The sequence below is a fragment of the Onychostoma macrolepis genome, chromosome 09 (genome assembly GCF_012432095.1).
Source record: "Onychostoma macrolepis isolate SWU-2019 chromosome 09, ASM1243209v1, whole genome shotgun sequence".
Taxonomy (NCBI): Eukaryota; Metazoa; Chordata; class Actinopteri; order Cypriniformes; family Cyprinidae; genus Onychostoma; species Onychostoma macrolepis.
Genome location: NC_081163.1, coordinates 32,673,362 through 32,699,971, shown reverse-complemented (window position 1 = coordinate 32,699,971; position 26,610 = coordinate 32,673,362). Strand labels below are relative to the sequence as shown.

Below are 26,610 nucleotides of genomic sequence, written 5' to 3'. Positions count from 1 at the left end.
ACCTCTTATTTGTTTCTCTCTGCTAGACAAACAAACATGAAAAGCATAAGATGATGAAAAACATCAAGCAGAAGCTTCTGCCAACCAGTTATTTTTGCAGTGATATCAGCTGTAATCCTGTATGTTTAGTGCTCACTTAACCAATGTCCACCTTTCAGCAAATCTGTTAGAGTGTGCATTATGTAATGTAATATAAATTAATAAATGCGTTTTTATATTTATACTTGTTTCACATTATGTTAAATATTTATCCACTCTCATGTAACATCATACTTGTGATGAGAGGCAGATGTTCTTCCTACTTTTTCAGTTGTTCATTATGGAAAGATTTATTTTATTACATTCACACTACCTTTCAAATGTTTGGTGTTCGTAAGATTTTACTTTTATTTCTTTCAAAAAAAAAAAAACCTCTTATTTATTGAAGTACTAATATGATTAAAAGTAAAGACTTCTGACTTCTAAAGTTTTCTGTTTCAAATAAATGCTGCTCTTTTGAACTTTGTTCATCAAAGAATCCTGGAAAAAGAAATTAACAGTTTTATCACAGTAATATTAAGCGGTAAAAACAGTTTTTAACATTGATAATAAGATTTATAGAGTGGTAGCGATAGATTGATCATTTATCACGTGACACTGAAGGCTGGAGTAATGGCTGCTGACAATTCAGCTTCACCGTTCCAAGAATTTTAAATATATTGCAATATAATATAAAATATATTATTTTGCAATATTATTGATTTTACTGTATTTTGATCAAATAAATGCATCCATAGCGAGCATAACAGACTTCTTTCAAACTAAATAAATAAAAAATTTAATTAAATTCGTACTGATTACTGTTAACTTTCGAACAATAGTGTATTTTGTGTATTTAGTATCTTTCTAATATTTCCATGTTTCCTAAGACAGAAAAGCATCCTGTATTAATGTTCATTTATGTCATTCTACTTTCATGTTTTTCTCATTCTCACGTGCTTCTCTCTGTCTGTGTGTTGGACTGTACTGAATGTTGTCATTCATTTGTTTTCACTTTAATTTTTTTCTTTGCTGTGCCAATAAATCTCTCTAGTGTCTCCATGTCTTTGTGCTCTCAATACACGCTGTGCTTTCTTAGGAGAGGGGAAAGGTATTGCTTTCATGTTTTTTTGGAACTCAAGTTACTCGAGTGTAGGACAACATGCTTTAGCTTTGCTTTTAGTGTTTGTCTGTGCTTACATTGGTGGCAAGAGCGTCTGTGTGAGAAGTGTTTTTTTTCTTTTCTTTTTTCTCCTCCTCCCTCCAGGTTGATTGTTAGATGTGGTATTTTTAGTAGGTGCAGCATGTGTGAAAGTATATCTGGTTTATGAGCTGTTCTGTATGATTCATGTCTGTTTCCTGTTGTTTTAACAGTTAGAGGACGACATCGTTGCCAAGCCCAACTATTTTGCCACCATGAAAAACTTTGCCCTACAACTCGCCACTGAGGACTGGATGATCCTTGAGTTTTCACAGCTGGGCTTCATTGGTGTGACTTCTATATATTTAATATCTATATTTATATGTCCAGCTTCAAAGATCACTAAGATTACTTGAGTTATTGTCATCATTTACTCATCTTCCTGTCATTCCATCCAAACCTGTATGACTTGTGCTTCCATGCAATACTAAGAGATATTTTGAAGAATGTTTCCACTGCTCTTTTCAGTACAATGAAGTCACAGTATCCAAGAGCAATCAAGCCCCCAAAAAGCACTGTAAAAGTAGTCTATATAATTTGAGCTGCACAAATATTCTTCTGAATTTCTCCCTCTGAAGAAAGAACAGGTTTAGAAAGACATGAGAGTGGGTAAATAATGACAGAATTTTAATTTCAGAGAAAATCTCTTTAAAGGGATGGTTCACCCAAAAATGAAAATTCTGTCATTAATTACTCACCCTCATGTTGTTCCAACCCCGTAAGACCTTCGTTCACCTTCAGAACACAAATTAAGATATTTTTGATGAAATCTGAGTACTTTCTGACCCTCCATAGACAGCAACACAAATGACACGTTCAAGGCCTAGAAAGGAAGTAAGAACATCGTTAAAATAGTCCATGTGACATCAGTGGTTCAGCCGTAATTTTATGAAGCTACGAGAATACTTTCTGTGTGCAAAGAAAACAAAAATGACAAGTTTATTCAGCCTTCAGTCAGTCTTCAATGCGCGTTCACAACATGTGCATTCCTTGCTACATTTCTGGGTCTTGATCGCGGTAGTTGCGTTGCTGTCTGTGGGGGGTCAGAAAGCTCTCGGACTTCATCTAAAATATCTTAATTTGTGTTCCAAAGTTGAACAAATGTCTTAAAGGTTTGGAACGACATGAGAGTGAGTAATTAATGACGGAATTTTCATTTTTGGGTGAACCATCCCTTTAAAGACTTTATTTCAGCTTTGCCATCACAGGAATAAATTACATTTTAAAATATATTATAATAGAAAACTTTTATTTGTAACAATGTTTCACAATACTGCAGTTTTTGTCTCATTTTATTATCAAATAAATGCAGCCTTGGTGAGAATAAGAAACTTATTTAAAAACATTTAAAAATCTTTACAACCATAAGCTTTTGAATGGTAGTCTCTTTAATTTATGCTCTTTTTTTTTTCCCACTTTCAGGAAAGATGTTCCAAGCCCCAGATCTAAATCTCATTGTGGAGTTTATCTTCATGTTTTATAAGGAAAAGCCCATTGATTGGCTGCTGGATCATATACTCTGGGTCAAAGTATGCAACCCAGAGAAAGATGCCGTAAGTTAATGCTCTGTGACTGTGTGTGTGTGTGTGTGTGTGTTTCTGTGACCTTGAACTCTCCTCTGCTGTGGTGCGTCAGGCAGTGGGAGGCTTTTCACACCTCTTGAGCGTAGCAGAACGTGAACTTGTTTTTCAGATCTTTCTTTCTCCCTACAGACAGACAGACAGACAACGTCATGTCTCTATCTATATTTTTTTATTTTTAACTCTATTTGTATTACTTCATTCTCACAGTCTAATGTATTTGGCTTCCTCATTCTTTTTCACTCCAGAAACACTGTGAGAGACAGAAGTCGAGTCTACGCATTCGTTTTAGGCCCTCTTTGTTTCAGCACGTAGGCCTGCACTCCTCCCTTGCTGGGAAAATCCAGAAACTCACGGTAACTTCTATTTCATGTGTGTTGTTTACACTTGATATAAACATCCGTCTTGGGTGACCTAACCAGCAAAGTTTAAAACCCTTGTTTTAGCATAAAGGATGTTCAAAAAGCAAGTCCTTCATTTGTTGTTTGGGACACATTATTGTTTACACTACAAATGTAGGTTTAATGATTGTTGTCCAAAACATGTTGGAACCTGCTTACACCTGTATTTATGGCTGACCACTTGTGATCAGACCGCTTGCGTTATTACTGGCTCTTCATGACTTTGCACAACTGTCAAATCATTCCTTTTGCTCTTAAAAGTACTCTAAAGTTTCTGATTCTCTTTCACACAAACTTATTATGGCTTCCTATTATCTTATAAGATCTTGTCTTACCCTGTATCCTGTTTTCTTGTACCAAAGTGTCTATTTTTTCTTGAATAACTGACCTTTTACTCAATTTTGCTTGCTGTTTTTACTACTAAGGACTGTTATAAATCAGTCTGGCCATCAGCTGCACTTCCTGTTAACTTTGGTTTCTGCTGTGTTAGGATAAAGACTTCCTGAAACCTCTGTTGCATAAGATTCACGTGAACCCGCCGGCGGAGGTGTCCACCTCTCTTAAAGTGTATCAAGGTCATACACTTGAGAAGACCTACATGGGTGAAGACTTCTTCTGGGCCATTACTCCGATGGCTGGAGACTACGTCCTGTTCAAGTTTGATCGGCCTGTCAACATAGAAAGGTTAGTCTGTCTCAGGACGACTGAGAGAGATGCACATACACGGGGATCGATGGTAATGATGGCCCAATGGCCTAGAGCCAGTGTGAGAGGACATTTGAGGGACCAGTATATAATTTGTCTGTATTTATTTAATATACTATTCACATGCACATACACACCCCCAAATGATTTCTTTCTGTAATCTTCACCCTCTCCTAAAAGTGATGTTCATACTCACTCAGAGAGCTCTAATCAGGAGACATCATTCGCACGTCTCCATGTCTCACTGTCCTCACAGGGGAGTAGAGGTGGCTAATGAGAAGCTTCTAAAATAAGACTCTGCAACCAAAAACCTCTGGAGAGGAAGACGGAGAGAGATGTAATGGAGAAAACAGTGTTGAGCAGATACACAACTCTAGAAGAAGACAGAGAGAGATGTAATGGAGAAAACACATTAGCCACGTTTACATGGACCCTTTTTTTTAAATCATTCCAACTGATGAATCCGAACGTAATTTTTACATGAACACTAAATAAAGTGGTCGGGTTGATGTGTGCGTTTATATGTCACTTAAAATCAGATTTAATCTTTTGACATAAGCACACTGCACAAATATGCAGAATTTCCTCCTTTTTGCTTTTTTTTGCTTTTTTAAAAAAGCCGACTTGATATTTATCTATTTCGAGTCCTAATTAGGAGACAAGCACATGAAGCTTTTTGCAGTGATACTTATCATGCTTGATCAAGCAGTAAAAACAGCCATCCCAGCATCCAAAACTAGACGTCTGCAGATGAGAGTTTGAAGCATGCACTTGTGGAATGTTATCTTGTACCACTTCACAGACGATGAGTGGAAAGAGAATTTTAGATCACCACAACATTTATTATATTCAACAACAACATCAGCTCGTTATGTGCGTCATGCGTCATTACGCTATTCCAGTTTTGTTTTTCAGAGCGATCAAGTGTTTACATGTCCTATTGAATGGATTAGAAACTTGTGATTTTAATAATGCATTAGTAAATGCTGAAATGAACATGAACTAAGATTAATAAATGCTGTAGAGGTATTGTTCAATCTTAGTTCATGTTAGCTAATGTAGTTAACTAATGTTAAGTAATGAACCTTATTGTAAAGTGTTACCCAAATGATTAATCGCGGCATCCAGAATAAAGTTTTTGTTTACATATGTGACCCTGGACCACAAAACCAGTCTTAAGTGTCAATTTTTCAAAATTTAGATTTATACATCATCTGAATGAATAAGCTTTCCATTGATGTATGGTTTGTTAGGATCGGACAATATTTGGCCGAGATACAACTATTTGAAAATCTGGAATCTGAGGGTGCAAAAAAAATGTAAATATTGAGAAAATCGCCTTTAAATTTGTCCAAATGAAGTTCTTGGCAATGCATATTACTAATCAAAAATTAAGTGTTGATTTACGGTAAGAAATTTACAAAATATCTTCATGGAACATGATCTTTATTTAATATCCTAATGATTTTTGGCATAAAAGAATAATTGATAATTTTGACCCATACAATATATTTTTGGCTATTGCTACAAATATACCCCAGAGACTTAAGACTGGTTTTGTGCTCCAGGGTCACATATGTGTGTACTGTATATATTTATTATGTGTGTGTGTGTGTGTGTGTGTGTGTATATATGTATGTATGTATGTATATATATATATGTGTGTGTGTATATTTAATATATAAACATAACACATTTTTCTTAAATATATACGTATGTATGTATGTATGTGTATTTATTTATTTATTTATTTATTTATTTATTAGTACACATTATGTAAACAAACTTTTATTTTGGATGCCGCGATTAATCATTTGACAACACTATTGTTTACATGGAGCATTTTCATTCAGATTGGCCTTTTTTTTTTTTTTTTTTTTTTTTTATCGATTGTGATCGAAATACAATGCTCTGTCAGGGGTCGGCAAGTAAGTTTGGCATCAAGCCAAAAAAAAAACATTCACCACTAGATGGCGGGCCAGAACATAGTCAAAGGATAATTAAAAAAATTAATTGATGAAAAATGCAACTAGAATTGCCTGTGACAGACTGTTGCAGTGTATTTTGTAACTGCTAGTGAGCTGTTACTGTGTTAAATCCTGTAGGAGGACAGTCATTAAAGGGGTCATATGATGTTGCTAAAAAGAACATTATTTAGTGTATTTGGTGTAATGCAATGTGTTTATGCAGTTCGAGGTTCAAAAAACACATTGTTTTCCACATATTGTATATTATTGTTGCTCCGTCGATTTTTTACAAAGCTCATCGTTCTGAAAAGCGAGGTGTGCTCTGATTGGCCAGCTATACGGTGTGTTGTGATTGGCCGAATACCTCAAGCGTGTGATGGAAATGTTACGCCCCTTACCATATTGTGATGTCGTGTCCCGGCCTTTTTACAGTCTATGGTCCCGGCGCAACGAGACTAAAACAATAAAACCCGCTATAAACGAGACATTTGTTGTATTCAGTGAGGACATAATTACTGTTTATAATGATTCATATGGCCTTTTTACACATTGCGCCACACAGCGTAAACATAACACCATGTCTGCATTTTTGATCGTAGAAACGCCAAACAAACACTACTCTACACTGCTCAAAACTCATGTTTGAATAGTCAGTAGCAAATTATTTAAATATCGAAACGTATTTACAGGCTGTGAGTGAGAAGCACCAGACTTTTCCTTGCGACGTTGGAATTGCCCCACTTTATAGTATTCACAGCCATTCATAGTGTTCACATTGTAGGCTACTCTCTCCCTGTATCAGGAAATAGTCCTCCATAAAATGCGCTGCACACGCTCGAATATTTGCGTTGTACTGTACTGGAACAGTGTTGTAAATATAACTTAACCACTGATTTCTAGTTGTGTACTTCATTTGGAAGGCCAAACAAAGTACTTCCGCTTTCACAACAAAACACAGCGTCTCCACGACATGGCGGCGGCAGCAACAATATTACAGCGAGAATAAAAGTTACGCCGCCTTTCTTTTGCGTATATGTTTGGGCGGTGTTATGCAAATCTTCCCACACCGTGACGTAGACATGGGGGTGTGTTTGAATGAGCCGTTTTAGGGGGCGTGGTTGAGTCTTAACTTTTCTAAAGAATATCTCTTTGGGTTTGAGACTTTAGTCTTTGCAACTTAGGGATCTTAGTTGGGATCTAGGGATCTTATCTATGCACAAACAGCTTGTAACACTCCAAAGAGAAAGGAAAACTTGAAATCACGTCATATGACCCCTTTAACAAAAAGCCTCATTTGTGTGGCGGTGTCTGGCAGAGTATGTGAGCCGAGTTCAGTTTCCCCTCCGCGCTCCGAGCATTTAATAATCACTCCGCTCCGGGTTCACCATTTCCTGCTCCCGGCCCACTCCTCGCTCACTGATATCAGAAACACCGCTCCGCGTCTAAAGTATTTCAGTATGTTTGAGATATCACAGTTCTGTTCATAACGTATATTAAAAAATAAAATAAATAAAATAACACGAGACTTTTAAAGTGGCTTATTGGAACACTAGTGTTCGAACTTTTTTCCTACCACATGACAAGCCAATAACATGGTTGTCAGAATTAAAAGGTATTAAAAGGCAAATTTTGTTTGTGATGAAAATAACTACGTTTTCATCAGTTATTTTACCTACGGATCGATGCATTTCTCACAGATTTCTGCTCATTTGAAATCGGATACAGAAGAAGTAGCACTGTAAGATTACATTTGTTTGAATGCATTATTGAGTGCGCGATTGTGTGTGAATAAGTGTTGTAGTAGGCCTACTTGTTTAAATCATGCTTTCAGCTGAAAATATTCAGAAGGAACAAACAAATTCCTTGAACTATAACTTCCTGCTCATGTCCATTGCTGTCATCATAGTCTTAAGGGCGGTTGGCATGAATTGTACTTGGGATGGAGCGCTCTTGGAGCGAGTGAAAACCACAACGCTCCAACTTTTAAAAATTCCGCTCTTCGCTGCAGTCAAAATCACACCACTCCGCTCTGCTCACATACTCTGATTGTGAGTAACTGCTGCTGTCATGACCGATCTATTTCAGAACCAGCCGCTATCAAAATAATCTGGCTGCAGGCACGGGCCAGATATTATTGCTGGCGGGCCAGTTTTGGCCCGTGGGCCGCCTGTTGCCAACCACTGCTCTATGTTGAGCAGATACACAACTCAAGGAGAAGATCCTTTTTTTGCAGGCCCAATCTGGGTCAGTACATTGGATTTTTGGTTGCCCTGCCAGAATGACCTGTATTTTTAGCAACAAATCTGTATATGTCAGAAAATATATTTAGAATTTTCGGTCACACTTTATTTTAAGGTCCAGTTCTCACTGCTAACAAATCATTAACTATCACATTTGCCTCAATAAACTACTAATTTGCTGCTTATTAATAGTATGGTAGTTGTTAAGTTTAGGTATTGGTTAGGATTAGGGATGTAAAATATGGTCATGCAGAATATGTGCTTTATAAGTACTAATAAACAGCCAATATGTTCATAATAGGCATGCTAATAAACAACTAGTTAATAGTGAGAATTGGTCCCGATACTAAAGTGTTACCAAATTTTCTTGGAAAACTGTATTTACCTGTTGGCATAGTTGAATAATAAGAGTTCTGTACATGGAAATGACATACCGTGAGCCTCAAACACCATTGTTTACTCCTCCTCATGTAAATCTTGTGAATGCGAATCAGAACATAACACCGACTGTGACGCTACAGTCGGGATCACTAATAGTTACGCCCCAACATTTGCTTATACCCGCCCATGTTCTAGGCCAGCCACCAGCCGAACCATCAGAAGTTCTGCAGATATTGTGAAGAAACAAGCGAGGACAACAGCGAAAATGGCAGATCATAGAAATAAATGTTATATGTTCCAGGCTGTGCAGGGGATGTGAATTGCAGGGATGGGTTGGTGTCTGTATTCAGAAAGGCACGGAAAGCAAATTACGCGTTCTACTAAAATAACGCGAGCCACTAAAGAGACATGGTTAGCTCCTTGCTAGCGGTAGCCTGTTACATTACAGTACATATATATTTCAATACAGTACATAAGTGAAATCTTATTTTCCCTGTTTCCTTCCTGTGAGCTACTGAAATGAGCCGCACTGTGAAACAGCCAATCAGAGCAGATCTCAACATTATTATTCTTGACCCTTCCAAATAAGGTAATAACAGAACATTTCATTCTAGGGACAAATCCTAGGGTTGTAAATGGACATGTAAAACCGTTTCTGGAGAATATTTGCCCTTATCTAAGCCACATAACCTTTTATGTAGATATCAGAGAACAATTTTAATTATTGTATCAATGCAGTCTATGGCACCTTCAAATTTTCACAAAAAAAACTTCACGTTTAAAGTCAACAAAAAATGTATAAAATTTCAACCCAATTCTAATGCTATTATAATTTTTTTGTCAATTAAAAGCACATCTATATCAGCCAACTAGATAAGAGATTACTGTATTTAAATACACGGAATTCATAACCATGCTGTTAAAGGGGCTGTCACCCAAAAATGAAAATTGTCATCATTTACTCAAGTCGTTAAAAAGCTCTGTAGCTTTTTCTTCTAAATAACTTATTTTGAAGAATGCTTTAACTGTTTTTGTACATACAGTGACAATTTCTGTATTTCACGAAGCCATCTTTGCAAGTCCAATGAGTGCTCTGTTGCCAGCATTTTTTTAAATATCCACTGAAGAAATTCAAACAGTAACAACATGAGGGTGAAGAAATGATGACAGAGTGTCCGTTTTTTGTTCATTTATTTTTTTTGGTCAACTGTCCGTAGTTTCCAAAAATGACATGCAGCACAACTATTTTCAACATTCATAATAATAAGACATGTTTTTTTTGTTGTTTTTTTTTAGCAGCGCATCAGCTTTGATCATGTTACAAGTTACACAAAAATTAAATCTGCACCGGAGCTTTGAAAAGTGTTTTTTTCTTTTCTTTTTGTGATTGTAAAGGTCTTGTCATGTGATAAAGTCTTGTAATTGTGAATGAACCTGCTGTAACGTAGGACAGATTTCTGTTATATTGTATCGTTTCATATCGTATTGTACTGAAGACTGGAGTAATGGCTGCTTTGCCATCACAGAAATAAACTACATTTGAACAATATATTAAAATATGAAACAGGATATTTTAAATTGTAATAATATTTTACAATATTCCTGTTTTTATTCTATTTTTGAAGGCCCAAATCTCTCTCACACTGGTCGTGGTACATCAGACCATCCTTACAGTTGATCCTGTTAGTGAGTAAGGGATTGGATAGATGGGAAATAGATGCGGACAGACAGTCATGCTGTTTGCCCATTAATTTTCTTTGTCTAACAAGAGTCCTGACCTGTTCAAAGTGTTTGTGTGAGTAGAAACAGTGCTAACAAGATGAAGTGTCAATTTACTTACGTGTGACTGGATTTAATTAGCAGCTCAAGTAGGGGCCTATTTAGAGACCCCTTATCTGTGTGTTCTGGCTGCGCTATCTAGGTTCGACTCAGTCTTGTCCATGTCCTGCCAGTGTTTGTACATGCGTGTTCACGAATATTCATGAATTTGTGCCTGTACATGCATATTCATTAACAATCAGCCTTTGATTGGCAGGTTCCTCTTTCGCAGTGGAAACCAGGAGCACCCAGGTGACAAAATCGAGAACACTACTGTCGAGATCCTGCCCTTTTCGGTAAATAAAAAACACACATTCTCAATTAGATTTATACAGTTTCCTCTAAATGTCCAAGCAAGCCCTGGGGTGACAGGTTTGTCAGAGTTTAAGCACAGGTTGATAGGAATATCTGGCGTAGGTCTCCTGTGTATGCTGCCACCAGGGATAATTTTAGTCAATCGCAGGTTGAGCTACCGTGGTAATGAGGCAGCGTACTGCCATCCTGCTGTGATACAGAGCTTAAAAAGCCTTCAAATGGGCTTTGATGTTTGTTCTTGATGATGTTCCTCGAATAAATGAGGCTGGTAATATTTCTGAGTTTGTGTAAATGGGTTTGTGAGCTTGGGTTTACTTATTATTTTATCGTTGTGTACAAACATTGCTCCCACAGTTGTGTCTAACATTGTTAGCATGGAGCTAGTCCCTCTAAAACAGGCTCTTGAAGTGCTTCTAAATGAGGATGTTATCTCTTGCAGGACACTGAATTGAAGACCAAAGAGAAATACAAACGAACAGAGGACCGCTTCTATAAACTTGGTGAGTTGTTACATTCATGCTCAAATCAGCAGTTTTGCACTTGAAGCAAATGATTGCTGTGCCTTCCTTGCAAATACGAGAAACCAGTGTGCTGTAACTCTATAAAACAATGATGGCACTTATTCAGCATATGCTCAGTACATTTCTCTTTCTGCCCGAGAAAGTATTTCACTTTTCAACAAACTCATTTCGAGTTACAAGGGTTTTTTGGTTTACACACTATTTTTTTTTTTAGCCCCGTGTTTTTATGATGCCTTTGAATTTGAATTTAAACTTGTATAGATGTTATTACAAACAGAATTGACATTAAGATTTGTATGCTTCTTATGCTTAGCAAGACTGCATTTTATTTGATCAAAATAAGCAAATACAATAGTAATGTGAAATATTATTACGCTTTAAAACAATTTTAGTGTATTTTATTGTTTCCTTTAGAAATCAATCTAATCTTGACACATCTTCCGTTAAGTAAACCATTTGCTTCAGATTTTTAACTTTTATTCAGTCCCTTTGGAAAGGAGTGTCTGGCAAATAACTGAATACAAAATGTTACAAACGCTTCTGGTCTCCACTTTTAGAGATACATATGTTTTATTTTTTTTTTTTTCCTTTGTCTCTCTTTAGCTCAGTTTGAGAAAGGAGTGGCAGAGGGAACAGTTGACCCTGCCTTTAACCCTGTGGTGGCTGTTCGTCTGACGGTCCAGAAGGACTCCGCCGTGTGGGCAATTGTTAGCGAGGTCTGTATGCTGCCTTTGGTTTAGGTCAGTCTAGAGCTGGACAATATCTATCATAGTATACGGTAGTAGAGATTTCACTGTGATATTACTGTTGTAGGTTGCATTTATTATATTATTCATTCATTTTGTTTAGATTCAGGAGTTGCATATGTGAAGCTCTTTTTGCACTAATGCCAGACTTATTTATTAATAATCTTATATTTTGCTTTGTCTGCATCGCTTTCAGGAAATACAACAGGAAAGAAACATCTTCATAAATAAAAGAAATGCCTATAATAAGTACTTTTAATAAGACTTATTCATGAATGGTCAAAACCATGTGATCATTTAGTACATACATAATTTTTTCCATTAAATTTCCAGCACAAGTAACTATTTTATATATATATATATATATATATATATATATATATATATATATATACATATACACACACACCACTCCTGTTATGAAATTTCGGCAAAACTTTAAGTATAGCGACCAGGGTAACACTTTAGAATAGGGAACACTTATTCACTATTACCTATGTCTTTTCCCTCAATAAATTCCTAATTCGCTGCTTATTAATAGTTAGTAAGGTAGTTGTTAAGTTTAGGTATTGGGTAGGATTAGGGATGTAGAATAAGGCATTAACATGTGCTTAATTAGTACTAATAAATGGCTAATATTCTAGTAATATGCATGCTAATAAGCAACTAGTTAAGAGACCCTGAAATAAAGTGTTACCGGGACCAGTCCTCACTATTAACTAGTTGCTTATTAGCATATCTATTATTAGCATATTGACTGTTTATTAGTACTTACAGTGGGTACGGAAAGTATTCAGACCCCTTAAATTTTTCACTGTTATATTGCAGCCGTTTGCTAAAATCATTTAAGTTCATTTTTTTCCTCATTAATGTACACACAGCAGCCCATATTGACAGAAAACACAGAATTGTTGACATTTTTGCAGATTTATTAAAAAGAAAACTGAAATATCACATGGTCCTAAGTATTCAGACCCTTTGCTCAGTATTTAGTAGAAGCACCCTTTGATCTAATACAGCCATGAGTCTTTTGGGAAAGATGCAACAAGTTTTTCACACCTGGATTTGGGGATCCTCTGCCATTCCTCCTTGCAGATCCTCTCCAGTTCTGTCAGGTTGGATGGTAGCGTTGGTGGACAGCCATTTTAGGTCTCTCCAGAGATGCTCAATTGGGTTTAAGTCAGGGCTCTGGCTGGGCCATTCAAGAACAGTCACGGAGTTATTGTCTTGTTGGAAGGTAAACCTTCGCCCAGTCTGAGGTCCTGAGCACTCTGGAGAAGGTTTTGTCCAGGATATCCCTGTACTTGGCCACATTCATCTTTCCCTCGATTGCAACCAGTCGTCCTGTCCCTGCAGCTGAAAACACCCCACAGCATGATGCTGCCACCACCATGCTTCACTGTTGGGACTGTATTGGACAGGTGATGAGCAGTGCCTGGTTTTCCACACATACCGCTTAGAATTAAGGCCAAAGTTCTATCTTGGTCTCATCAGACCAGAGAATCTTATTTCTCACCATCTTGGAGTCCTCCATGCGGCTTTCATGTGTCTTGCACTGAGGAGAGGCTTCCGTCGGGCCACTCTGCCATAAAGCCCCGACTGGTGGAGGGCTGGTTGACTTTCTACAACTTTCTCCCATCTCCCGACTGCATCTCTGGAGCTCAGCCACAGTGATCTTTGGGTTCTTCTTTACCTCTCTCACCAAGGCTCTTCTCCCCGATAGCTCAGTTTGGCCGGACGGCCAGCTCTAGGAAGGGTTCTGGTCGTCCCAAACGCCTTCCATTTAAGGATTATGGAGGCCACTGTGCTCTTAGGAACCTTAAGTGCAGCAGAAATGTTTTGTAACCTTGGCCAGATCTGTGCCTTGCCACAATTCTGTCTCTGAGCTCTTCAGGCAGTTCCTTTGACCTCATGATTCTCATTTGCTCTGACATGCACTGTGAGCTGTAAGGTCTTATATAGACAGGTGTGTGGCTTTCCTAATCAAGTCCAATCAGTATAATCAAACACAGCTGGACTCAAATGGTGTAGAACCATCTCAAGGATGATCAGAAGAAATGGACAGCACCTGAGTTAAATATATGAGTGTCACAGCAAAGGGTCTGAATACTTAGGACCATGTGATATTTCAGTTTTTCTTTTTTAATAAATCTGCAAAAATGTCAACAATTCTGTGTTTTTCTGTCAATATGGGGTGCTGTGTGTACATTGAGGAAAAAAATTAACTTAAATGATTTTAGCAAATGGCTGCAATATAACAAAGAGTGAAAAATGTAAGGGGGTCTGAATACTTTCCGTACCCACTGTATAAAGCACCTACTCTGCATGATCATATTCTACATCCTTAATCCTAACCAATACCTAAACTTAACAACTACCTTGCTATTAATAAACTGCAAATTAGGAGTTTACTGAGGCAAAAGTCATCGTTAATGTTTTAAGAGTGAGAATTTGACCTTAAAATAAAGTGTGACCGAAATTACTCCTAATTTGAGTTTTTGGTTATACTGTCCAACCCTAGTCCAATCACATGCTCTCTCCCTCTTCATTCCTTTACTGTGAATCATTTGAATCATATCTGCAATTACTGAATATCTTATAAACTTGATGCTGTATTTAATGCATTCAAAATTGCCAATGCTGTTTGCATTCCGGTGAAATGTGAGCTTATAAAAGATCATATTTTTCAATTAAAACCATAGTTTATCTACTCAAAACATCTCATTGATAAGTGAATGCACAAAAATGTCAAAGTTTTGGGTGGTATTGTGTTATTACAATGTTATTACTTGGGAGTGTTTTGATAAAGCAACAATCCATACATCATATCTCTTCTCTTTGTTTTGCATTTTTTGCCAAAACCTGCCATAAGTCAACACTCTCTGGCACACAAGGACATTTTGACGGATGCCTGGTTTAGTTTTGACACTGAAATCGTACATGTCCAAAATCAGAACACAGTTGACTGGACAGTAATAAATAAAGTGTTGCTTCAAACTTGATGTGTTGTATTGTTTTTTTTGTTGATGTGCATAGATTGTTCTTCATATGCCTTGTTCTTGACATGTTCTTTAATGTCTCGTCAGATCCATATCAAGAGGATACCTGGGTAACTACCTGAATGTCTCCAGTGGTCGAGGTCCTCTGGTCACCACAACAGGGACGTGCTGCTCGCATCTACAGCGGATCAAGAGTGCGTGAAAGAACCCTGGCTTTATGTTCTTCTCCTCTTAAACTTAACTTTTTCCTCTTTTTTTTTTTGTCATTTCATCTTCCTTTGGTAGTTCTACTTGCCTTTGCCTCTGTCGTCAGACTTCGTTTTACCTTTTACTGTTCCCTGAATTCTGTTGTGTGAATGTGACTACTACTGTACAGAAAAAAAAACAAACACTTTTTGACAGAATGTTTTCAGACACTAAATTTGTGTCGTAAAGAATTGCAATCATCGCTGTCATTAAGATTTGAAGTTCAGGATTCAAGGCTGCACCAATGCTGGAGAATATGTTAATGTCCCCTACTGATGAAGAATGTCCTCAGCGCTCTGCCGTCATGGACTGTAACTGACCCTGGGTCAGATAAGCCCGGCTGGATTTCGGTTGAGAGATGAACGAGTGGGACGACAGAAGTTTTTGTTTTTCGAAGTTTTTTTTTTTTTTTTTTACAGGGTTTTAGGTAGGTTTTAGGCTGTTGATGTTTGAAACACTTTTAAGAACATTTAGAGACCAGTTTATTATTTTATTGACTGCTTTGCCAAAATCTAAAAACATATTTCTAAAAAACAAACAGCATATCTTTGGGCCTCTACCTGGTCAACAGAAGTGGCTTTTCTTCTTTTGTGTTGGTTTAGTGTCAACGAATCAATCATGGCTTTCAATCTGAAGGTTTTTAATTGCTGTTGTTATTATTATTATTATTATTATGACGATCTATGAAGGTGAATTAATTTATTTGAAATAAATCTTTAATTTGTACAAAAGGTAAATGCTTTTATTTTATATTCTTTGGAAATGTATGATGTGGCAGAGATTTATTGTGGCTTCAAGTCGAGTGATGGTTGACGTTTGTATCTCTGTAGTTGAGAAGGGTGCAGGGCCGCCCACTTCTGTGCCTTAACATCCAGCATCCCAGTAGGGGGCCTGGTAAAGGACTGCCTTGCGCCCTGTGTCAAAACGCTTAAATCATCAATAGGACAGTTTGTTAGTTGCTTGATTTAAGTGAGACGTTCAAGTGTAGAGCATGGCATGTCCATTTTTATGTTCCAGAGTCTTTCATGTCTTCATTTGTTCATGGAGCATTTTCCATCTCAAATAATCCGCTTTCATCATGTCAGTCAGAAAATGTTCTCCTTTCTATGCTGTATCGCAAGTATCTGAATGTTCAGTGAGTCATGATTAAGTCCAGATGGAATCTGCAGATTTTTTTCTGCACAGAATGAATTTAAATGTGGTGAAATGATTAATGAAGCTGAGGGTACTACATTTTAATGGTAGCTGAAAGCACAATCTACAGAGTCCCTAAAGAGACATGGTGGTGGGGAAATAAAATGAGCTGATTTTTCAAAGCATTGAAAAATTATACTTCAAAGATCTTGGTTCTCTCAAAGTGTTTGCATTAAAGTGCCCTTATTATAGGTAATGAAAGGTTCGTATTTTGGTTTTGGGAGTCCCCAACAACAGATTGACATGCATGCAAGGTCAAAAAACACTTTCATTTTCTTATAATATGCATTTATATTTACCTTATTTGCTCAACGACTCTCAAACGATTCTTTTTTCCAAACCCTGCCTTTGCGTGACGCTAATCTGCAGTTGATTGGTCGATTTCATTTAAAGCAGTGTTTGTGTGCTCAGTGCTGCTTTGTGTACAGCGTTACCTAGTAAAAGCGGCACCTAGTGCCAAAGAATGAATTTGCATTTTCATTCAGACCAATGCGAAAAGACCAACAAGTGGGCGGGCAATATGCTAATGGTCAACATGAAACAGCTTGGGATTCGTTTTTAAAAACGACTTGTTTCAATGATTCAGAGTCGACTCTTTCTTTTGAGAGACAATAACTTTATACACGGTGCACTTTTAGATTTAAAACTTTGCAGGATGTTTTCATTCACTTAGAGCTGTTACACACTGCATGAAAGGTAATTTTCAAAAATCCATAATAGGGGCACTTTAAGCCAAATACAGTGTTAGTTTTTAGCAAAAATAAATGGTAAAAACCTGAAATAATTCAGCCATAAATTTTTCTCACCATGAAAACAGCTACAGAATCTGGCGTGACGTTAAACGCAAACAAACTTTGTGTTTGCTCGCAATACATTTGTGATGGAAATATGAGGTAGGACCAAGAACTGTGTTTCAGTACTTTGTGAGAGAACGCAAAGGTTTTGCTAGATATTGAAAAGGTTTTGCAAGCGAATGCAAAGTTTATTGGGTAAACGCAGCACTTTTTGCGAATTAACACAAAAGATTTGTGAGCAAGTGCACATTTTATTGGGGGAAGAGAAGTTTTGTGAGCAAAGTTTCTTGGGGAAACGCAGTACTATTTTACAAATGAACGTAGAAGTATTGCCAATTTCCTTGAGCGATCATAGAACTTTTGCAAGTGAACGCAAAGTTTCTTGAGGCAACATAATGCGTTTACAAACTAATGCAAACATTTTGCAAGCAAACTTAAGTATTGAAATATTTTTTTTTTCATCACCTTGTCTGCTTAGGGATTCTTTAACAATCAAATAAGCCACAATATGTAAAAATGCATAGAACGTAATGAATGACTGCAATTTCTATAGAGTGCTGCTGGTGCAGATTCTATGTGGACCTGGTCAGGAGCAAAATATTACCAGAACCATAGATTTATAATGGAAATGCTATTTTCAGAAGTGTTAAGTGTGCTGGTTTTGACACCTGGATTTATTACACTGTACATTTATTATACTGTAAAGCTACGGTTCCTATTTATTTTGCTTGTAGCTCCTGACGTAGGGACTTGATGGTGACGTAACTGCTGTACAGATTTCCGAAGTGCTCTCATCTCATGTGATTGTATATATCTTTAATAAGATGAAAGTTTTAGTTCAGTCTGTCATTGTATAATGCTTGATGCTTCAAGTTTCAGAACATATCCTTTTTAGATACATACTGTACACCCTCATTTTAGTGACTACTTGGAGCCGGATGTGAATCTCAGTGTGTGTTTTGTAACAGAAAGCCAATGTACTGTCATAAACATTTGTTTACAGTTTGTTTATGATCTCTCCTGAGAGGAGAGATGGAGATAAATCCTTGGTCATCATTCTCCTTTGAAAATGTGCATTCTGGCCCGAATATGGTCTCTGTTTTGGTTTATGAAACCCGCCCACTTCCAGTTTATCCAATTGACCTATCGGTAAGCCCGCCCCTTAGTTACTGTTGCTCCTCAGACAAACAAATGGAGTTGCTCACTTGTTGCATCCCAATTCGCATACTATCCGTCCTAAATAGTATTCGAAAATAGAATTAGTATGTCCCAAATCATAGTATGTTTAAAAAAGTATGCCAAAGATTCCCGGATGGTCTACTACTTGTGGTTAGAATTCGAAGTGCAGATTGATGCACACTCTAAAGCCTGGCTCATACTACAGGATTTTTAAAATCCTAACCGATTATGAAATCTGGTTGCAGCACACACATAAGGAGAATCTTTGCAGATTATCTTCCTCAAATCTTAAACATGCACACACTACAAAATTTGAAATTGTGGCGCATCACATCATATTATAATAACATTTTTCAACGTATTTAATATTTTCTCTAAACTTTCAAGTTTAGACAAGCACCTGCAATTCAGGCCAAATTAAAGATAAGTTGTGTGTGAATTTGTACATATTACGTTGGATAAACGTTTGCAGTTAGTTTTAATATTACATTCTTGAGGACTCTATGCTTACATTTCTTTTCAGGAGCACTAGTGCTCCTACTTAAAATGAATAAATAGAAGCAATAATGTAACTTACAATCCTGCATGTTATGAAAGACTCTCGTGCTCTGTATCTTTCTTTGCGTGCGTGTATGTGAGAGAAAGCGACGGCGAGTCGTGCGCTTCACACTAACTCAGTTACTATTTGTGAGAAGTAACTAGTAACTATAACTAATTACTTTTTTAAAGTAACGTGCCCAACACTGATGGTACGTCAAATACAGCTACACTGCGCATCCATTCAAATGAACTGAAAAATTAAATTCTAATAATATAATAGTAACACCACATTTTATTGTCAGTATCGGTAACGGCGTTGTAACGGGGGAAACAGTAATTCGTTTGATTACTCGTTACTGAAAAAAATAACGCCGTTAGTAACGCCGTTTATTTATAACGCCATTATTCCCATCACTGCTCACAACATTGATTATTGTTACGCGTTTAACTCGTGAGTTTTACTAGAGCGTATTTCTGATGTCTGCACTTAAATACAAAAGGTACTGCATAATAGAAATAAGTATGCATATGCATTTAAATCTCATTAGCAGAACACGAACGGAACTGATTTATTCCCCCACAGGTTTAATAAATAATGGTGTCTTTAGTTATTTTTTTTTCACTCAAGTTTTAATCAGGCTAACTTGTCCAATCGGGCATGTAAAGATGTATTTAACAAAAATTGCCCCGGACAAGCTTTAATGTAGAGTACAACTACAGTGGCAATAGACACAATTTCTCATTTACATGTTGTTTCTAATTATAGTAAGATGTCACGTCAGTATGGGACAGTTGAACACATAAACAAATGAAATTTCACATATTTTGCTGTTGGTCAGTTATTTCGACAGATAGAAGTTAACGTTACTATGACAATCGTTCGCGCTGGGCATTACGTTAAAAGTTGGGTAAACACTACTTTAAATGCTCTCAATAAGAAAATTAAACTGCCACAATGAGAAAAATGCAGCATTAGCCTAACTATGCTATGATAGCAATTTCCAGCTTACCATGGCTGCACATACCAAGGCCGCTTGTCTAAAGGTGTGATAGCAGGCTATTGTGACATGATACCACTTATACATTAACTTAAATAAATATAAAAGGATATATTTCTTAAGTAAAATTAAGTGAATTTACCAGGAATTATGAATAAAGCCTCTAATCTTCAATCGTTCTGGCACTGCTCCAGTCGGCTGGATTTCAGATTTGAACTATGCGCAAGCAATCCCATAATGCCACACTACAGTAAAGTAGTGTAAAAAGCAGGAGCTACAGTGATAACACCTGCTTCTTGTAAATTAATTACAGTTGACATGGAAATATACAGTTAACAACTGTAAAACCTTATTTGACCCATAATGCATTGCGAATTACAGCTACATCTTGTAAAATGTTTAAACAGTAAAATTCTGTAAAATTTTGCTGTAGAAACTACAGCAATTTTTTACAGTGTATTTAAAACCGAAGGAAATCGTGGAAAAGAGGGAAAACTCAAACTCACCCCCCACCACAGTGATACCAGTATTACCAGTGTTGTCACAGGTCGATTAACCAGTGGGAAAATTTCCTCACCGTCACAACCCTACTCCGCACCTGACAAAAACTTGCCTTTTGAGTGGTACGTGAACATTTGACACACTCCATAACACAAATACATACTGGTACATTTGCCAAATATGTTTCACGAATATCAGACAGGGTGGAGGGGATATCCCGGGGCCCTAAGCGGCCACTTACCTCACCTATTGGGTAAGTCCGCCCCGCGTCCCCCGCGTCCCCCGCGTCCCCCGCGTCCCCCGCGTCCCCCGCGTCCCCCGCGTCCCCCGCGTCCCCCGCGTCCCCCGCGTCCCCCGCGTCCCCCGCGTCCCCCGCGTCCCCCGCGTCCCCCGCGTCCCCCGCGTCCCCCGCGTCCCCCGCGTCCCCCGCGTCCCCCGCGTCCCCCGCGTCCCCCGCGTCCCCCCACGCCCTGGTGTTACTACAAAACTTCAAGAAGCAGTTTCCTCCGTCTCCACTATTCAACGGAGCCATACAGCAGCTGTTTTGCGGTGGCGCATTGGCTGTTAAAGTGCTGACGTAATCATATAGCCGTCATCATCCCGATTTAAATCCTAAATATCAAACATGTTTGATATGATCGGGGCGGCCCCGATTTGTCTGCTAGAGGATCGGGAGGTGCAAAGTTCTATCGGTGAACGCCTCACATTACCAGATAATCTGCGCCGAACATCGGGACCGATCGAGGTGCTCGACAAGATTTTCCCTCCGATTCTCGGGAAGGGGAAATCGGGAAAAAAAATCCTGTAGAGTGAGCCAGGCATAACGGCTAATATTGCCCACAACACATTGCGCGGTGGACGAGGATTCGATTGGAACTACAAACATGGCGGATATGTGCGACCGATCGACGGACAGGTAGAGAAAGGGATTTGAGTGATAAATAATCAATGTCTAACCTGATGAAAAAATATTTATTTAATGTTATCCACGTTATATTTCATCTGCAGCAACACTGTGCAGCACTTTTATAATGATACGTTTGGTCATTAACTTTGAAATGCATCATTATGCAAACACATGAGCAGAGTTATCGGCATGAAAGACCCGCGATGTGCTTCTTTATTTCTCTCCAATACGGTAGGAAATCAAACGAAATGTGGATGATGTTAACTGTGACAAGATGATTAACAGTGCAGTTTAAACAGTTACAGGATGCACGTAACTAAGCAACAGAGCGTCTGTTAAAGTAGCAGCTATGACTAAGTAGTATGTCCAAAAGCTTGCCTACTATTCTGATACATACTCAAAAGTATGTACTTTTTCTTCACAAAAAGAGTACATACTTTTAGGGCATTTTATAAGTAGGCGAATTGGGACGCAGCAACTGTCTTACAATGACAGCTACAGTGTGAAAACCTGGTCCCATGATGTTTTTGCACAATTTTGGACACAGAAGGTCACCAAATGGGAATTAAATATTCCGTGGAGGCGTCGACTCTTTCATATTCTTGACTTTGCAGACTCTCATCCGAGCCCTTGTGCGGTTTTTTCACTTGATGCAGAAAAATCCTTTGACAGGCTAGAGTGGAATTATATGTGGGCAGTTCTGCAATGTTTCGGCTTTGGTAAACATTTCATTTCTATGATTAAGACATTATACAACTCACCTGCAGCATCAGTCTTGACTGATAATATTATTTCCCCCCGTTCCCTTTACAGCGGGGATGTCCGCTTTCCCCCTTATTGTTTTGCTTATCTCTTGAACCCTTAGCACAAGCCATCAGGAAATCTGAAGTATCGATTAAGATTCATGATCATAATCATAGTATTTCATTGTACGCTGATGATATTATTCTATATTTAGACCACTTTGATGTTTCAGTCTCTAGTATAATTAAGGAATTTGATCATTTTAGTAGCTTATCAGGATACAAAATAAATTGGAGCAAATCTGCGTTAATGCCAATTAACAATGTTAAAGCTAATTCTTCTATTCCCTCATTCATCCCTATTAAGGAATCTTTCATCTATTTGGGCATTACCATATATAAAAACATCCATAAGATTGCCAGAGACAATTTTAATAGTATTCTAGTTAAGGTCAAAAATGACATTCAAAGATGGAAGAATCTTAAAGTCTCTCTTCAAGGAAGAATCTCCACAGTTAAGATGAATTTGTTACCTTGGTTTAACTTTCTTTTCTCTATGCTACCACTCTCTCGCCCTCCAGGTTACTTTAAGGAGATCAACTCCATAATTTGTAATTTTATCTGGAATGATAAATGCCCCAAACTTACCACATTACAACATCCTAATCACGCAGCTGGCTGTACCAAATTTTGAATTGTATCATTGGTCGTTCCAGCTTAAGGCTCTTCATAATTGGGTTGATCTTCAATCTAAAGTTTTATGGAGAGTGATTGAAGCTGACAAGGTTAAACCAAATAGACTCCAAGATATGTTATTTACTGGCACAGGAAAAAAAGGTGATAATTATAAATTTGGTCCGGTTGTGGCTAATTCTATTAAAGTCTGGAAAATGGTTGAACGTCTGATAAGGAGGAGGACCCTTCAAATTTTGTAATAGTACACCTTTATGGCACAATTTTAATTTTGTATGCAGAAATCGTCCATTTGTCCAACCCTCTTGGTCTTCTTTAGACGTAAACACATGCGGTGATATATATGATAACCAGGGCCTCTGTTCATTTCAGATATTAAGAACCAAACTTTGTTTACCAGCATCTGCATATTTTGTCTTTCTTCAATTACGTTCTGCTCTCAAAGCGTATGGAGTTCCTTGGGCATCTCCCATTTCCTCTCATTCTATGCGGGATTGGATTGCACCATCTTCTGGTCGGCCATCTGTTTCCTTAATATATAATTATTGATTGCATTACAAAACCTCTTTCTATTCAATCTATTTGGAATCGGGAATTATCTGACCTTAATTTATCTGTCGACTGGAAGAAAGTGTGGTCTAACCTCAGCTTAACATCTAAAAACTTGGCTCATCGTCTTATTCACTTCAAAGTCATTCATAGAGCATACATAACTCCTTACAAAAGATTCAAAATGAAACTACAACCAAATTTTAACTGCCATTATATGTAATACTGCATCATCAGGTACTTTTCTTCCTATGTTTTGGGAATGTCCTATCGTCATTACATTTACATTTAATCATTTAGCAGACGCTTTTATCCAAAGCGACGTACAAATCGCGAGGAGAACAATAGAAGCAATCAGACCATTGAGAGAGCAACAGTATACAAGTGCCATGACAAGTCTCAGTTAGTCTAGCACAGTACACGAAGCTAGGTTTTTTTTTTTATAAATAGAATAGAATAGAATAGGTAAGTGTTAGTATTAGTTGGTCAGGTGCTGGCGAAAAAGATGTGTCTTTTAGATGTTTTTTGAAAATGGCTAAGGACTCAGCTGTTCGAATTGAGACTGGGAGGTCATTCCACCAGCTGGGCACAGTCCAGGAAAAGGTCTGTGAGACTGTGAGGTTGGTGCAGCGCCAGTTGTTGTCTTATAGGCAAACATCAGTACCTTGAATTTGATGCGAGCGGCTATTGGTAGCCAGTGTAACCTGATGAAGAGAGGGGTAATGTGAGCTTTTTTCGGCTCATTAAAGACCATTCTGGCTGCTGCATTCTGGATCAGTTGCAGAGGCTTGATAGTACACGCGGGAAGGCACGCCAAGAGAGCATTACAATAGTCCAGTCTGGAGAGAACAAGAGCTCTGACAGGAAGGACCTTATCTTCCTAATGTTGTATAAGGCAAATCTGCAGGACCAGGCCTTTGTAGCAATATCCGGTACCGGTCTGTAGTTTTCTAAAAGTGCTGGATTTAGAGAGGGTTTTTTAAGCAGTGGGCTTACCCGAGCTTGCTTAAATGCTGTGGGAAATGTACCAGTGTGAAGAGAGGTGTTGGTAATGTGAGTAAGCGCAGGTATGACTGAAGAAGAAATGGCCTGAAAGAGGTGATCTAGTGGACAAGTAGTAGGATGTTTGGAAAGGATGAGTTTGGAAACTTCCGTCTCTGAGAGAGGAGAGGAGGTGGTGAGAGAGTGTATTTGTCGTTATGAAGTTATCATTAGTTTGTGGCGAGAGAATCACTGATGGTTCTAGTTTTATTTGTGAAGAAAATTGCAAAGTCATCAGCTGTAAGAGTTGATGAAGGAGGAGGGGGTGGAGGACAGAGAAGAGACGAGAAAGTTTTGAAAAGTGTGCGGGAGTCAGAACAGTTGATAATTTTGTTGTGGTAGTATGTCGTTTTAGCAGTGGAGACATTTGCAGAGAAGGAAGAGAGGAGTGACTGATACACACTAAGGTCGGTAGAGTTTTTTGATTTGTGCCATTTCCTCTCTGCAGCCCTTAGTTTAGCCTCATTAATCTATGGACACATGTAAACCTGGCTTTATCCTCCTTACTACAAATGGATTGCTTTGCTAACCCAGGTTTATGTCTTCTTAATGATGATTCTGGTCTCTGTATAAGCTTAATACAAAAGAGAATGTTGTTTGCTGGTTTTACGGCTGCGAAGAAGACAATAATACAGAATTGGTTTACACCGCACATGTGTGGAAAAACATATTGGATCCGTAGCCTCCTGAAAATAGTGACTTGTGAATGTACAACAGCGCGAATTAATGGGGCCAAGCCTTCTACTATTGATGCTTGGCAGTGTTTTTTCTTTAACATACTTGATTATATAAAGGAATGACTTGTTTTGTTTTTTCTTTTTCCTTCCCTCTCTCTCTCCCTTTTGACTGGACTCTTTAAAGTATTGATTATATGTCTGTTTTTTTTTTTTGAATGGATGTTATGATGTGTGTAAAAAAAACAAAAAGTTGATAAAAAAATAAATAAATAAATAAAATATATATATTCCATGGAGGGATTTATAAAATATTTAAAAATAAATACGGTGGGTAACTCGAGCGAGGGTTTACAGATCACAATGCAAGCGGAGAAGTCTCATATTACGGTCGGTCACCACGATCGTGGATGACAACACTGTAAAAGACTCAAAACCCAATTTACAGTTATATGACTCAATAACCTTTGTATTCCCTTTTTTCAGAACAATTTCAATAAAATATGTGGAGGAAAAACAGAACAAAAATAAACAGCTGTTTCAGGTAAAATGTCCGATGACACCCAAATCAGAGTTCCTTTGTCTTTGTCTTTGATGGAAATGACTCAGGTAAATAAACAGGAGTTTTTAGCTCAGTTCAGTGTCCTTCGTACTCCTGTTTCAGTGTTCAGTTAAAGAACGCAGATAAACTAACTCAGTTCTTGTCAGTTCAAAAAAACCCAGTTCTTGTCCACAGTGGTGATAATATAGGGAAGGGGGAAAAAAATGGATACGTGTGGTTCTACCACTTCGATGAAACATGAAATGTTGTCCAAGCTCAGGAAAACCCAGGTTGGCCCGCCAGTTTCCACCAATGTTGAGCACTCCTCGTTGATGGCAGAAACAGTTCTAACTCAGAACTCCAAGAAACTCCTCATTCAATATCAAAGAGAGATATAGAAGGACAGGGAAGAAACAAAATAGAGAAAAGGGTGGAGGGGAAAAAAAAAACTCAACCTTGCAAAGACAAGGCAGAAAAATCACAATTAATTACTAAAGCAATAAGCCCCAAGAAGCCGTGGTTTACAGTGAATTTATAACAGCTAAGGCACGTTGTTAGGCACGACGCGAGGCAGAGTATCGCTGTATTGCTGCAGCCCGGAGACCTTCAAATGGCAGGGACTTACGCTGCAAGTAGGTTGGGAGAGGGTAGGTTTAGAGTTGGGTTTGGTGTAGACAATATTAACAAATCCCACCAATTTGCAGCTGACCCGCCCATTTGCCCACTCATGGTTAGCAAAAACTCCACGTGAGCCAAATTACATTCATAAATTTAGAAAACATACATAAACACTTTTAAACAGCAAATCAACAGTCAATTTATCACTTTACTCACATTTCTTAACATTTCACAAAAATGATACATCATGGTATCATTTAAGAACACTTCACTCCGCGAAAGACTGAAAAATGCAAAACCATAATTTAACATGGTAGCTTATGAGCTCACTTACCAAGAATAAAATGATAATGATTAGGAATAATCTCCGATGAATCAAGGAAAATCTGTTTTATGCAGTTTCCATCAGATGAATTGAGATGGTCCTCACTGCAGAACACAAGATCCAGGGGGTGGAGTTGGATCTAGATCCAACTCCTCCCACCTTACATAGACCTAAA

General features: G+C 37.9%; 1 protein-coding gene across 1 annotated transcript in view; it reads left to right on the top strand.

Moving 5' to 3' along the window:
* The window catches only part of mgat4a (alpha-1,3-mannosyl-glycoprotein 4-beta-N-acetylglucosaminyltransferase A), a 57,203-nt gene extending 39,018 nt beyond the window's left edge, over positions 1-18,185 (top strand). Inside the window, exons 9-16 of the mRNA XM_058786665.1 lie at positions 1,393-1,507; positions 2,642-2,772; positions 3,048-3,155; positions 3,691-3,884; positions 10,529-10,607; positions 11,066-11,126; positions 11,751-11,863; positions 14,980-18,185. Coding sequence (XP_058642648.1) covers positions 1,393-1,507; positions 2,642-2,772; positions 3,048-3,155; positions 3,691-3,884; positions 10,529-10,607; positions 11,066-11,126; positions 11,751-11,863; positions 14,980-15,006 — 828 coding nt within the window. The 3' untranslated portion in view covers positions 15,007-18,185. The remainder of the gene's footprint in view (positions 1-1,392; positions 1,508-2,641; positions 2,773-3,047; positions 3,156-3,690; positions 3,885-10,528; positions 10,608-11,065; positions 11,127-11,750; positions 11,864-14,979) is intronic.
* The last annotated feature ends 8,425 nt before the right edge of the window (positions 18,186-26,610 follow it).